Source organism: Monoraphidium neglectum, assembly GCF_000611645.1.
Source record: "Monoraphidium neglectum strain SAG 48.87 unplaced genomic scaffold scaffold00135, whole genome shotgun sequence".
NCBI lineage: Eukaryota > Viridiplantae > Chlorophyta > Chlorophyceae > Sphaeropleales > Selenastraceae > Monoraphidium > Monoraphidium neglectum.
The window spans coordinates 1-10,567 of NW_014013493.1; the positions used below are offsets into that span (position 1 = coordinate 1).

General features: G+C 66.6%; 3 protein-coding genes across 3 annotated transcripts; 2 read left to right on the top strand and 1 right to left on the bottom strand.

The window, feature by feature from the left end:
* Window positions 1-150: 150 nt before the first annotated feature.
* Window positions 151-546, top strand: MNEG_1365 (hypothetical protein; the record flags this gene model as incomplete). Its single annotated transcript, XM_014050144.1, has 1 exon — window positions 151-546. The coding sequence occupies one exon, from the start codon at window positions 151-153 to the stop codon at window positions 544-546; it is 396 nt and encodes a 131-aa protein (XP_013905598.1).
* A 739-nt stretch (window positions 547-1,285) lies between these two features.
* MNEG_1366 (Zinc finger protein bud20) lies at window positions 1,286-2,457 on the bottom strand (the record flags this gene model as incomplete). The annotated part of the gene is made up of 4 exons (XM_014050145.1): window positions 1,286-1,375; window positions 1,543-1,645; window positions 1,855-1,911; window positions 2,282-2,457. 4 exons carry the CDS (start codon window positions 2,455-2,457, stop codon window positions 1,286-1,288), a joined length of 426 nt encoding a protein of 141 aa, XP_013905599.1.
* A 1,490-nt stretch (window positions 2,458-3,947) lies between these two features.
* Window positions 3,948-7,707, top strand: MNEG_1367 (hypothetical protein; the record flags this gene model as incomplete). The annotated part of the gene is made up of 7 exons (XM_014050146.1): window positions 3,948-4,535; window positions 4,810-4,929; window positions 5,172-5,511; window positions 5,749-5,761; window positions 5,912-6,040; window positions 6,207-6,270; window positions 6,487-7,707. The coding sequence occupies 7 exons, from the start codon at window positions 3,948-3,950 to the stop codon at window positions 7,705-7,707; spliced, it is 2,475 nt and encodes an 824-aa protein (XP_013905600.1).
* Between the last annotated feature and the right edge of the window lie 2,860 nt (window positions 7,708-10,567).

Consider the following 10,567-nt stretch of genomic DNA (forward strand, 5'->3'; position numbering starts at 1 on the left):
GGCCATGGCGTGCAGCCGGGGCAGTACCCTGGGTCGCGCCCACCGTACGTGCCGCCGCAGCAGGCCGCCTACGGCTACGCGCCGGCAGCCGCCGCGCAGCGGCAGCCCGGCATGCGGCCGGCGTACGTGCCGCCCCAGCAGCAGCATTACATGCAGCAGCAGCAGCAGTTTGCGCCGCGGCCAGCGGCGTATGCGCCGACCGGGTACGGCGCGCCGCAGGCGCAGCAGCAGCAGTACGGGTATGCGCCACATCAGCAGCAGCAGCAGCAGTTCGGAGCCGGCCGCGGCGGCGGCGGGAGCTTCTACGACCAGATGCGTCCGCAGCAGCAGCAGCAGGCGGCGCACGGCGGCTTCGGCGCCCCCGCGCGGCCGTGGCTGGCGCCGCAGCAGCAGCAGCAGCCATATGGCGGCGGCGGCGGCGGGGGCCGGGGGGCATACCACGCCAATCCCTATTCCGCGCTGCAGCCCGGGCAGTACGCGCAGCAGGCGCCGCCCCAGCAGCAGTACGGCGGCGGGCGCGGGCGCGGGCGCGGGGGACGGTATTAAGCGGGCGCCGGTGCGGGGATGTCTGCACCTCCCCGCATGGCGGAGCGGCTGTCGCGTCCTGCACAGTCCGCTCGTTTACGACCAGCCCGGAGTTCTTGCTTCTAATGACACCACCGGCGCCGCCAATCGCGCGGCCAAGTGACCGGTTGCCACGAATCCGCGCTGAGATCCCTGCGGATTCGTCGATCTGACGGGCTTGGGTTTCCACCTGCGCGTCTGTGGCTTTTTTTGGTCTGTTGGCGGCAGCACGAGGGGCGTGCGGCATGCCGCGCTTGTAACAGCCACTGGACGGCCCCTATAACAGCCCTTAAGAACACCCATCCTTAGAGTCATCGGCGCTCGCATGGCGTGCTGAAGGATTACACAACGCCGCGCAGAAGCTGTGGGGGCAAAAGCACAGGCCGGCGACGAACGGTGCCGGCCGTGCACGCTGTACGTGTTTTGTGAACGCTGCCAAAACCAGAGGGACAGTACATGCAGGAAGGAGGCAACAGGAAAAAGACACCCCACTCTGAAATCACCGTCAGGAACGGGAGGCGCACCGCCGCTGGGTGTTCACAGTTGTGAACGCCATTCTAGGCGCACCCAACCACCTCTGCCACTGACGCCGGCGCGAACCCTGCAGGGCACAAACCGCTGCGCCGCGCGCGGCCGCGGCACCCTGCAGCCCCCGCCGCACCTCGGCCTCGTGCCCAGGCGTCCGCCTGCCGTCCCGCCGAACAATGACGTCATCCTTGCGTCACTCGGCCATGTCGGCGACGCCGCCGCCGCTGCGCAGCTTGGGCCCGTTGTCGGGCTTCCCCATGCCAGCAGCAACCTCCGCGTCCAGCTGTAGCAAAGGGAAAATTTGAATGGAAATCTGAAGTCAGCCACAAGGGCGCGAGCGCGGCAACAGCAGCTGCTGCAAGTCGGCATGAGGAGGGCGGCCGCGACGACTCAATGAGCAGATGCCGGCGGGAGCGTGTCCCCCGGTCCAGGCCAGGGAATAGTGCGCACCTGGTTGTGGGGCCGCGGCGCCGCCAGCAGCATTTTGGCGCGCCGCCGATGGGGCTTGGTCTTTTCGTGGGTGCCCAATGCCAGTGCGTTTGCGAAATACCGGCTGCAATTGTGTGGGAGCGTGGTGCGGGACCGGCGGCGCAGCAGGGGTGGCAGGGTCAGGTGTGTGGTGAGGGCCTGAGGGGTTCAAGCCGAACCACAGCGCGGCAAACAGCGAGTGCGTCAGGGCGGCGCCGCACGCGGGCGGGCGGCAGAGCCGCGGCCCCGAGCGGGGCGGGGGCCGGGCGTGGGGGTGCGCTGCCGCATGGGCACCTGCATGGGATGCAGTAGTGCTGCCCGAGGCCCGGGACGTCCTCGTCATGCTCCGCCCTGCAGGAGTTTAGAGTTGGTTTTTGTTTTTGGAGGTCAGTTTAGCTGTTTTTAGTTGTGGCGCGCAGAGGGGCCGGAGGGCCGATATGAGCGGCGGCGCGAGAGGGCGCGGCCCCGATGCGGGCGGGAGGGGTGGGGCCGGCCCCGACGCGGTCGGTTGCGGCACGGCGCGGCGCACGCATGCGCAGCGGCAGGAGCTGCGTGCACGCGCGCGGGCCGCGGACACGAGGGGTCCCCGCTGCGCCGGCGCGGCGAGCGTGCGCCGTCGTGCGTCGCGTGGCCTGCTCGTGCCGCCCGCCACGTCCCAAGCCGCCCGGCTTCCTGTTGCTCTGTTGCTTCACCCAGACAGAAATCAAGCCTGGCCACTCACACGCTTGTCGTGCCCTGGGGACCCGTCTTGCTGCTGTGCACCAGCGTCGGCGGCTTGCGCACGTCCTCCCAGACCTGGTCGATGTGCCGCTCCGCAAACTTTTTGCGGACTCCCGTTTTTGTGAATTTGCGGCAGTTGCCGCTGTTTACTTTGCGCTTACAAGGGCCGTTCCCCATCGCTGCTGCTGCTGTGCTGCGCGCTGGTGAAGCGGGTGCTCCTGCCTGATGTTCTCGCTGTCGCCTTCGCTGCGCTGGCCTGCACGCAGCTTAAATCGACGAATATGCTCTCTTCGCTGCGACCTGCCACTTCACTGCTGATATATCTTTCGCTTGTACTGTGGCGAGCAGCCGTAAAGCTGTGTGTGCGGCAATAGCAGGATGTACTCCTTGAAAAATGTGTATGTGCGCAAGACAGCGGTACTGGGTCAGAGAACCGCAGACACTGGCCTGGCTCCGGTGCTCGCCGTCCCATGTGCATGCTGCTCGACTGATTGGCTCCCAGTGCGTCCTTGCCAGGACTGAGTCTATGCATAGGACAAGCGCTGGTGCGTCCTTCGTGCAGTGTCACTTGTACTTGCTGCAAGACGCGCATACATATGGAAGGAAACCCGGACGGCTTTCCTTGACAGTGAGTGCACATGAGGGAGGGGTCATGAGGTTCACAGGTGCAGCCCATGCACCGCACCATATATGGCCTGCAACTCATGAACAACTCAAACACTGATTGCGGCAGCCTGCACGTGCTGCCCTCTCCGCGGCGGCGTGCCTGCGCTGACGGGAAAGCCGGGACAAATGCTGGGGATTATGGGCGTGTGCGAGCCCGGATTTTCCCAGTCACCGGTCCGCTGCTCCCATCATCCTCCTGATCGAGCCCCCACACATTGACAACGGCCTCGCTTGGCCCCTTGAATCAACTCATGGGTGTGCAAGTGGGGGCCGCAAAGCGGCCGTGCCAGGTCCTGCTTCATGCCGGTGCCAGGAACCGCATGATGACTGCTGCAATTGCCCAGTCGTTGACAAGGACAAGGAGGACAGCGGCTTGCGCTCAGGGTTACCAGCACCGGAGTACTTGCTGTTTACGCATGTGAAAACCATCTTTATCACCGCGAGCCGAATGGCGGTCACCTCCATTTGATCAGCGTTCGCTGTTCCCCAACCCTGTCGCCAACGGTGTCGCCTTGAAGCCGTGCTGCATCATTTATTTGTTTGTATCCGGTTTATGAAGGGCAAGGACGCCCGTAGGTGGACAGCGGCGGGCCAGCAGACATACGAACTGGGTGGACCGTCCGAGGCCAAGACGAGGTCCGGCGTGCAAGATCAGACGCACAAGTTCGGCTTGACACAGACGTGCTGTGCAGGGGCGGCCTGACGGGGCACTAGCGCACCGCTCAAGGGGGGTCGGCGCCTGACTGTATCAAATCACCGCCAATCACATGATCAGCGGTTTGTGCGCGCCGCCCACCCCGATCGCAACTGTGCAGGAGTAACACACTGTGTGACAACATCGTCACGGACACCTAGGCGATCGGCCACAGTAATCGCAACCGAAACTGTCGCGGCGTGCGCTTGGGCCAGCGCCCGCACGGCCTCTCAAGAGAGAGCGCGCGCGCGCGCGCGCGCAGCCAGCAACCACGGCGGCAGCGGTCGCCAGCGCGCCCGCCCACATGATGGGCGGCGACGCGCCGGGCGGCCTGGCCCTCAGGCTGGGCGCGCCGGGGGGCGGCAGCATGGGGGTCGGGCGCGGCCCGCCCACATTCTTCCATAGTGGGGACGTGCTACTCAGCGGACTCGACAGCAGCAGCCGCGGCAGCCCAGGCTCGGGCGGCAGCAGCGCGCCGGACACACAGTTTGTCGTCGCGCCGCACCCGGGCACCGCCGCGCCCGCCGCCGGCGCCGGCCAGCAGGCGCGGCACGCGCAGGCGAGCCGCGTCGCGGCGCGCGCGCTGGACAGCCTGTCCGGCTCGCCGGCGCCATCCCCGCCCGGCCGCGCGCCGCCGCAGCTGCACCTCGTGCCCAGCCACGGCGCCGCAGCCGCTGCCGCCGGCCCCGCCCGCATGCGCCAGCCCGGCCCCGGCCCCGGCCCCGGTCCTGCGTGTGAGGCGCAGCACGCCGCCGCCGCAGCCGCCGGCACCGCGGAGGGGGACCCGCCGCTCGTGCTCGAGCTGGGCGTGTCCCTGGCCGCCCTGGAGCGCCTGTTCACCGCGGAGGGGCGCCACGACTTTGAGCAGCCTGTGTGGATGGTCGTCAACCTGCAGGTCAGCTCGGCCGCGGCGGCCCAGCTTTCCGAGGGCTGCTGTCAGTCGCCTGATCGCCTTGTGCAAGCACCAGGGGATCCGAGCGCCGCCCCGCGCTTGCGGCGGTAGACGCGCACAGGGCCCTTGTCGGGTCTATGATTGCTGGGATCTGAGCATGCCGGATCTTTTGAACATGCAACAAGGGCCAAGGGGGCGTCCCGCGCCTGTTCGCATCGCCTCGCCGCCTGACAAGCTCCTCCGCGCCCGCGCTGCGCGCCGCCGCCGCCGTTTGCAGGGCAAGATCAAGGGCAGCTACACCTCGGACAAGATGCTGGAGTTTTCCAAAAGAGGCACCCTCAGCGCGCGCCAGCTGGTTCTCGGCATTGACAGGGACCTGCCCTACGTCCTCCGCCAGGTCAGCGCGCGCGCGCACAACCGCCGCGCGAGCCCCCGTTTGCCCTGCGCGCGCCTGCGTGCGCGTGTCCTTGCGCACTGTGCGGTGCCATGCTTCCAGCACCGCCCGCGGCGTCGAGAGCGGGCGCGTGTACAGGTTCGTCAAGGCGAGCGCGGGCCCGGCTGCGTCCTCTTGAGGCTGAGCGCGAGCCTGGCGGCACGTGCGCGTGCGCGTTCCCCGCCGCCGCCGCCGCGTTTGCGCAGGACCTGGGGTTCTACCGCACCCTGGGGCGCCTGGCCGTGGACGTGCACCGCGGCGGCCGCTACGTGCCGCTCTCCGCCGCCCGCGCGCGCGGCGCGCCCGCCTGGGCGCCTGTCGTGCCGCGCGGGCCGCTGGACAGCGGCGAAGACGCCGCGGCCGCGGGCGCGGGCGCGGCCGGCGCGATGGGGCGCTTGGCGCTTACCGACGACAGCGGCGGCGGCGGCGCGCCGGCGGGCGGGGTGGCGGCAAACGCGGCGCTGCGCGTCTCGCTGCAGCGGCTGTTTGCACCGACGGGGCCGGGGGCGCGGCGGCAGCCCATGTGGCTGTACCTCAACCACCTCGGTAAGCTCTAGTTGGAGGTGCTGATCCGACACCGACTGATCTGATCTGATAGGATATATGCTGTGATCTGATCTGCAGCAAGTACTGACGGCGTGCGTGCGCCTGCGGCCCCTGCGGGCGACCAGGGGGTCGCGCGCCTCCTGACGGCCATGAGCGCGCCCCTGCTCCCGCCAACAAGCAACAAGCGCTCCGCCCTCTTGCCCACTTCTCATGCACGAAAATCGATGCATGCTGCAGGCTGGTGCCGTGGGTGAGTTGGCGCGCCCGCGCTCGAACCTCCGCGCGCGTGCTCTCGGCCGCCGCTGTGTCCTCTGCAACCCCCTGCGTGGACGCGCGCACGCCCACGCCGCGCCTGCGCGCCCCTGCTGACCCCCTCTTTCCCTCGCTCCCCGCCCCGCAGCCCCTTCTCTGGCGGCAAGCTCATGCATGCACACCTGTGCGGCCGGCTGCCGCGCGACACCCTGGTGGTGGGGTATGACCCTGGTGTTCCCGTGTTCATGCTCAGCGGCGAGGTGGCCACCTGGTTCAGGTGCGCGGCGACGCTGATGTAAACACGGCCGCCCAGAGGGCGGCTGCCGCGGCGCGGCGCGCATGCCGGGACTGCGTCTGCATGCATGGGGGGCGCGTGTAGGCGCCGCTTTCATGACGAGGCGCTCTGACAGTCTGACCGCGCGGACCGACTCGGACACCGCCAGGCCGCTGGGCGCTCTGCTCGACAACGTCGCCCGGGGCTACCTCTACAACCCAGTCAGCTGGCAGGTGCGCGCATGGCGCTGCGCATGGCGCCGCGCATGGCGCAGCAAGCACGCATGGGGCCTGCAAGCGCCCGGCCGCAGATGCCGCATGCGGATGCGCGCGCATGCGAACTCGCATGCCCCCATGGCGCATGCACGCATGGCTTGAGCCCGCGTTGCCCGCCTTGCGCAGCCCCATGCGGGTCACAACTGAGTCCATGCCCCTCTTGTCACACACCAGACCCTCATGGAGCTGGCCCACGGGGCACCCAACAGCAGCGCCCCCTGGCGCCCACTTGTTTGGGCCTCCGGCGGCGAGCCCGCGCCGCTGCTCAACGCCGAGCAGCTGGCCGCGCCGCCCGTGGCGGGCCCGGCGCGCGGCGCCGGCGGCCGTGCTGGGGCTGGGGCTGGGGCTGGGGCTGGAGGGGCGAGCAGTGGGCTGGCTGCGGCCATGGGACTGCAGCTGCAGCAGCAGCAGCAGCAGCAGCAGCAGCAGCAGCAGCAGGTGATCATCGTGAGCAATGGCATGGCGCCGGCGGCGCCTGGCATGCAGCAGCTGCAGCACCACCAGCAGCACCAAGAGCTGCTGCCACGACCAGGGCAGCGGCAGGGGACGGTGGACCCCTTTGGGGCTGCCCCATACAATCACCACCAGCAGCAACACACCCACCACCAACAGCAGCACCAGCAGCACCAGCTGCAACAGCACCAGCAGCACCAGCATCAGCTGCAGCACCAGCACCAGCAGCAGCAGGTGTCCTTTCAGGCACAGGTGCAGCAGCAATACACATTCGTGGCGCAGCCACAGCAGCAGCCCCGTCAGCACCACCAACCGGAGCCGCATCACTCACAACAACAGCACTTCCCACACCAGCAATTCCTTCCACAGCAGCAATACCTCTCGCAGCAGCAGCAGCAGCAGCAGCAGCAGCAGCAGCAGCAGCAGCTTCAAGGTGGTGCTTTCATGCCGCACTACCACTTTCCTGCAAATGGCGAGGCGTCTCACAACGGCGGGCTTGGCGAGCCGGCCCCGGCTCCTGCCGCCCCACACCCACAGCTGCTTCCGCAGGCGTCGTCCGCAGCTGCCGATGCCACTGCTCCGCAGCAGCTGCAGCTGCCGATGTACCGCCTGCAGCAGCTGCATTCGCAGCCTGCGGGTGGCGCCGCTGCGGCAGGGGCTCTGCTAGCGGTGCAGGCGGACGGCTCTCCCGTGATGGGCGGTGGCATGGCGTCCCTGCAGCTCTTCCCAGACGCTCATCCCATGGTTTCCCAAGCCGCCAGCTCGGCGGGCATGCTCACGCTGCACTTTGACGACCCCGCCGCGCGCTCTATGTTTGGCGGCACCAGCGCGCCGTTGCTGGCTGCGCCTGCACACCTGCGGGTGTCCGCGGCGCAGCTGCCAGTTGGTGGAAGGCTCGCAAGTATTGGGGGTGCACCATGGTTTGGCACCCCCTACCAGTGACCCCCCATTATGCGCGCGCGTGCACACAAACACATACACACACACACACATACACACACATACGCATGTGCACACACCATCAAGATAAAGTCCGGCAAGGTGCGCACCATTGGAGGCTGCGGCCGCAAACCCATGCACGCTCCCCTGCGTTTCTTCTCTTTGCACCCCCAGTGATCGAATTTCCCACTGTGGTGATGTGTATCAGCCTCCCATCCTCTCAAACCCATGAATCCAGTCAGAATTGTCACTGTTCCCCTGACTCTCTCTCTCCCACATGGCCCTCTGTTTCCGCTTGGTGCACGGGATTCAACCACTTGGAGTCGGGCCCTTGCAGCCAGACGTGCGATTGCCTTATACACCTTGTTGCTCCAGCACTCCAAACATGCTCTAGGGTTGCTTGGGCTGCTTTGCTCCTGCATGGGATGCCAGGGCTAAGCAATGCCATTGCCTGTGTGTGCACACGGGATTGAAGATGCCTAGTTGGAACGGTGGGTTTGCCGCTGTTGCCCACTGCTTCGGCGGGGCTCCAGGGCGGGGAGGCCGTGTACGGCCTGCGTTGTGCACACTAGCACACTCATATGAATCGCGGCGAGGGGTCTGCAGGGTGGCGTGTGCGCATCGACCGGTGATTCTTGCTCGGGGCACATGGTCCCCGGCCAGGCTGACGTCGTGCAGCCCCGCATCCCTTCGCTCGGAGCCTCTGGATCTTGCGCGGCGCGACGAGGGCCCAACGCTACGCATGACAGGCGCGCCATCAACCTAAGTTACCGGACCCAAACCCCAGCTTGATTGCGAGTCGTACCTTGCTGCATCATTTTGCCTGGCTTTCTATTTGCCGCGCCACGCTGCGCCGCTGGGCGGAGTGCGGAGGGCCCGCCGCGCGCGCGCGTGCCCCGAGGGCGGCGGCCCGAGACGTGTCGCGCGGCGGCGGCGGCGGCGGCGCGCCGCGCTCGCGTGCTTTGAGGGCGTGCGGCCTTGCCGAGCTCCTTGGACGCGACGTGGTCGTGGCGCGCACGCGCGTGGCCAACCCCGCCTAAGCATGGTTATATTGGTGCATGTCAGCCCAGGCTTTCGACTCGGGTGCTCATGCCTGGTGGGCCAAGTCCGGGTCAACTGCCTCACTACCACGGGTGCACTCTTCCAGGCACGCCTTTTCGCAGCATCCCCTGCGCTGCTCGTTGCACTGTTGCGGCCAGGCGGGGCCGGCGGGCCCCCTCTTTGCTGCGCCATGGGACCAGGGCGATGTAGGTGGTCCCAACTAAGCACCCTGCACTCCCCCATTCGCTCCGCCCCGTCGCGCGGACGTCATTTACGGCAGCTGCACCCATCAGAGCCAGTGCGCGCTGAGCGCCGTGTGGCGGTCGTGCCTCCGATGTTGCAGTGGCTGGCGGACTGTTTCACCTTTTCGCTTCGATCAACGCGCGTTTCCGAGGAGGCGGTTGGCTCAACGAGTCAACCCTTTTTTCATCCCTACTGATCCACATCTGTCGTGGCTCCTCTACCCCGACCAGTTGCTCATACACTTCAACCGCGGCACGCTCAGCGCTGCACGGGCAACCGCACCGTCCATCAAGGAGGGACCTGGGAGCTTGCTGGCACAAAACAGCAGCCACGACTATGCATGCATCCCAAGCCCAGCCCTCAGCCCCTCTGTGGGCTGCGATTGGCAGGGCGCAGTCAGGCGGGCAAGTTCTCACAACTGTACTCCTGGCGACTCACACGCACTCTGCCTCATTCCTGTGTGAGCACATGCGCACAGCTTTTTCGATTAATGTGCTGCCGGTGCAATATGCGTCCGCGGCCGCCGCTGTCCGCCCGCGGTGTTGTGCGTTGCACCCGGTTGTGCCTTGAGCCGTCCAACGCGGCCACACATTGAATTGCGGCGCGCAATCCCGCGTGTGGAGGGCGCGCGCCGGTGCGTGGGGTCGCGAGGTTCGCATCGGAGCGGCTGGCCGATTGCACGTTGCGACGTTCGTTAACACGTGTCGAGGAGATTGGCAGCACGCCGTTCAACAGCTTCACCCAAGTTGCCGCGTGTTCCATCTGTTGGCTTGCAAGAAATTCCTACAGGTTGACGTGAGCCCTAAGCCAAACCCCACTTGCCTTACGTTACTTAATTGCATCGTCGCACCATCACCCGCATGGCTGGGCAGCTCTTTCGAACACAGCACGGACTTTGGGTGCTCCCTCAAGGGCAAGTGTGAGTCGCTTCCGTTGCCTGCGCAGGCGCGGCCAGGAACCCGTGCGGGCCCACACGCCGGACTGCATTCACCCAGCCATGCAGCAGAACAACATAGGCTTGCATCCGTCCTTCTGACTACATTGCTGAGATCATCGCATAGCGGTTACACTCTGTAAAACCATTCTGGCTTGGAGAAACCCCGCCGCGCCGAGACAGTGGTGCCCGCGTGGCGTACCAGAGGGACATGGTGCCGACTGGCATGGCACCAGGCGGCGTCTGTCAGCTTTTGAATGCTTCGAGTGACTGCACCTGCAGATGGGTTGGCGTGGACAGGCAATGCTGGCATTGCCCAACCTCAATGATATCTCCACGCGAGGAGCGCCTTGACCCGCGCTGCGCAACATTTTACGGCTGTTTGGTGGCGTGCAGGCAAGGGGACAGGGCGTCGCCCTTCTCAGGGAAACTTGCAAATTTGCCTGCTGTTCCTGGGCTTGATCACAGCCTTGTTTGCTTCGTGCCGTCCCCCAAACACACACGCACACGCACACGCTCGCACACGACACACACACACGCTCGCACACGACACACACACACACACGCTCGCACACGACACACACACACACACACACACACACACACACACACACACACACACACACACACACACACACACACACA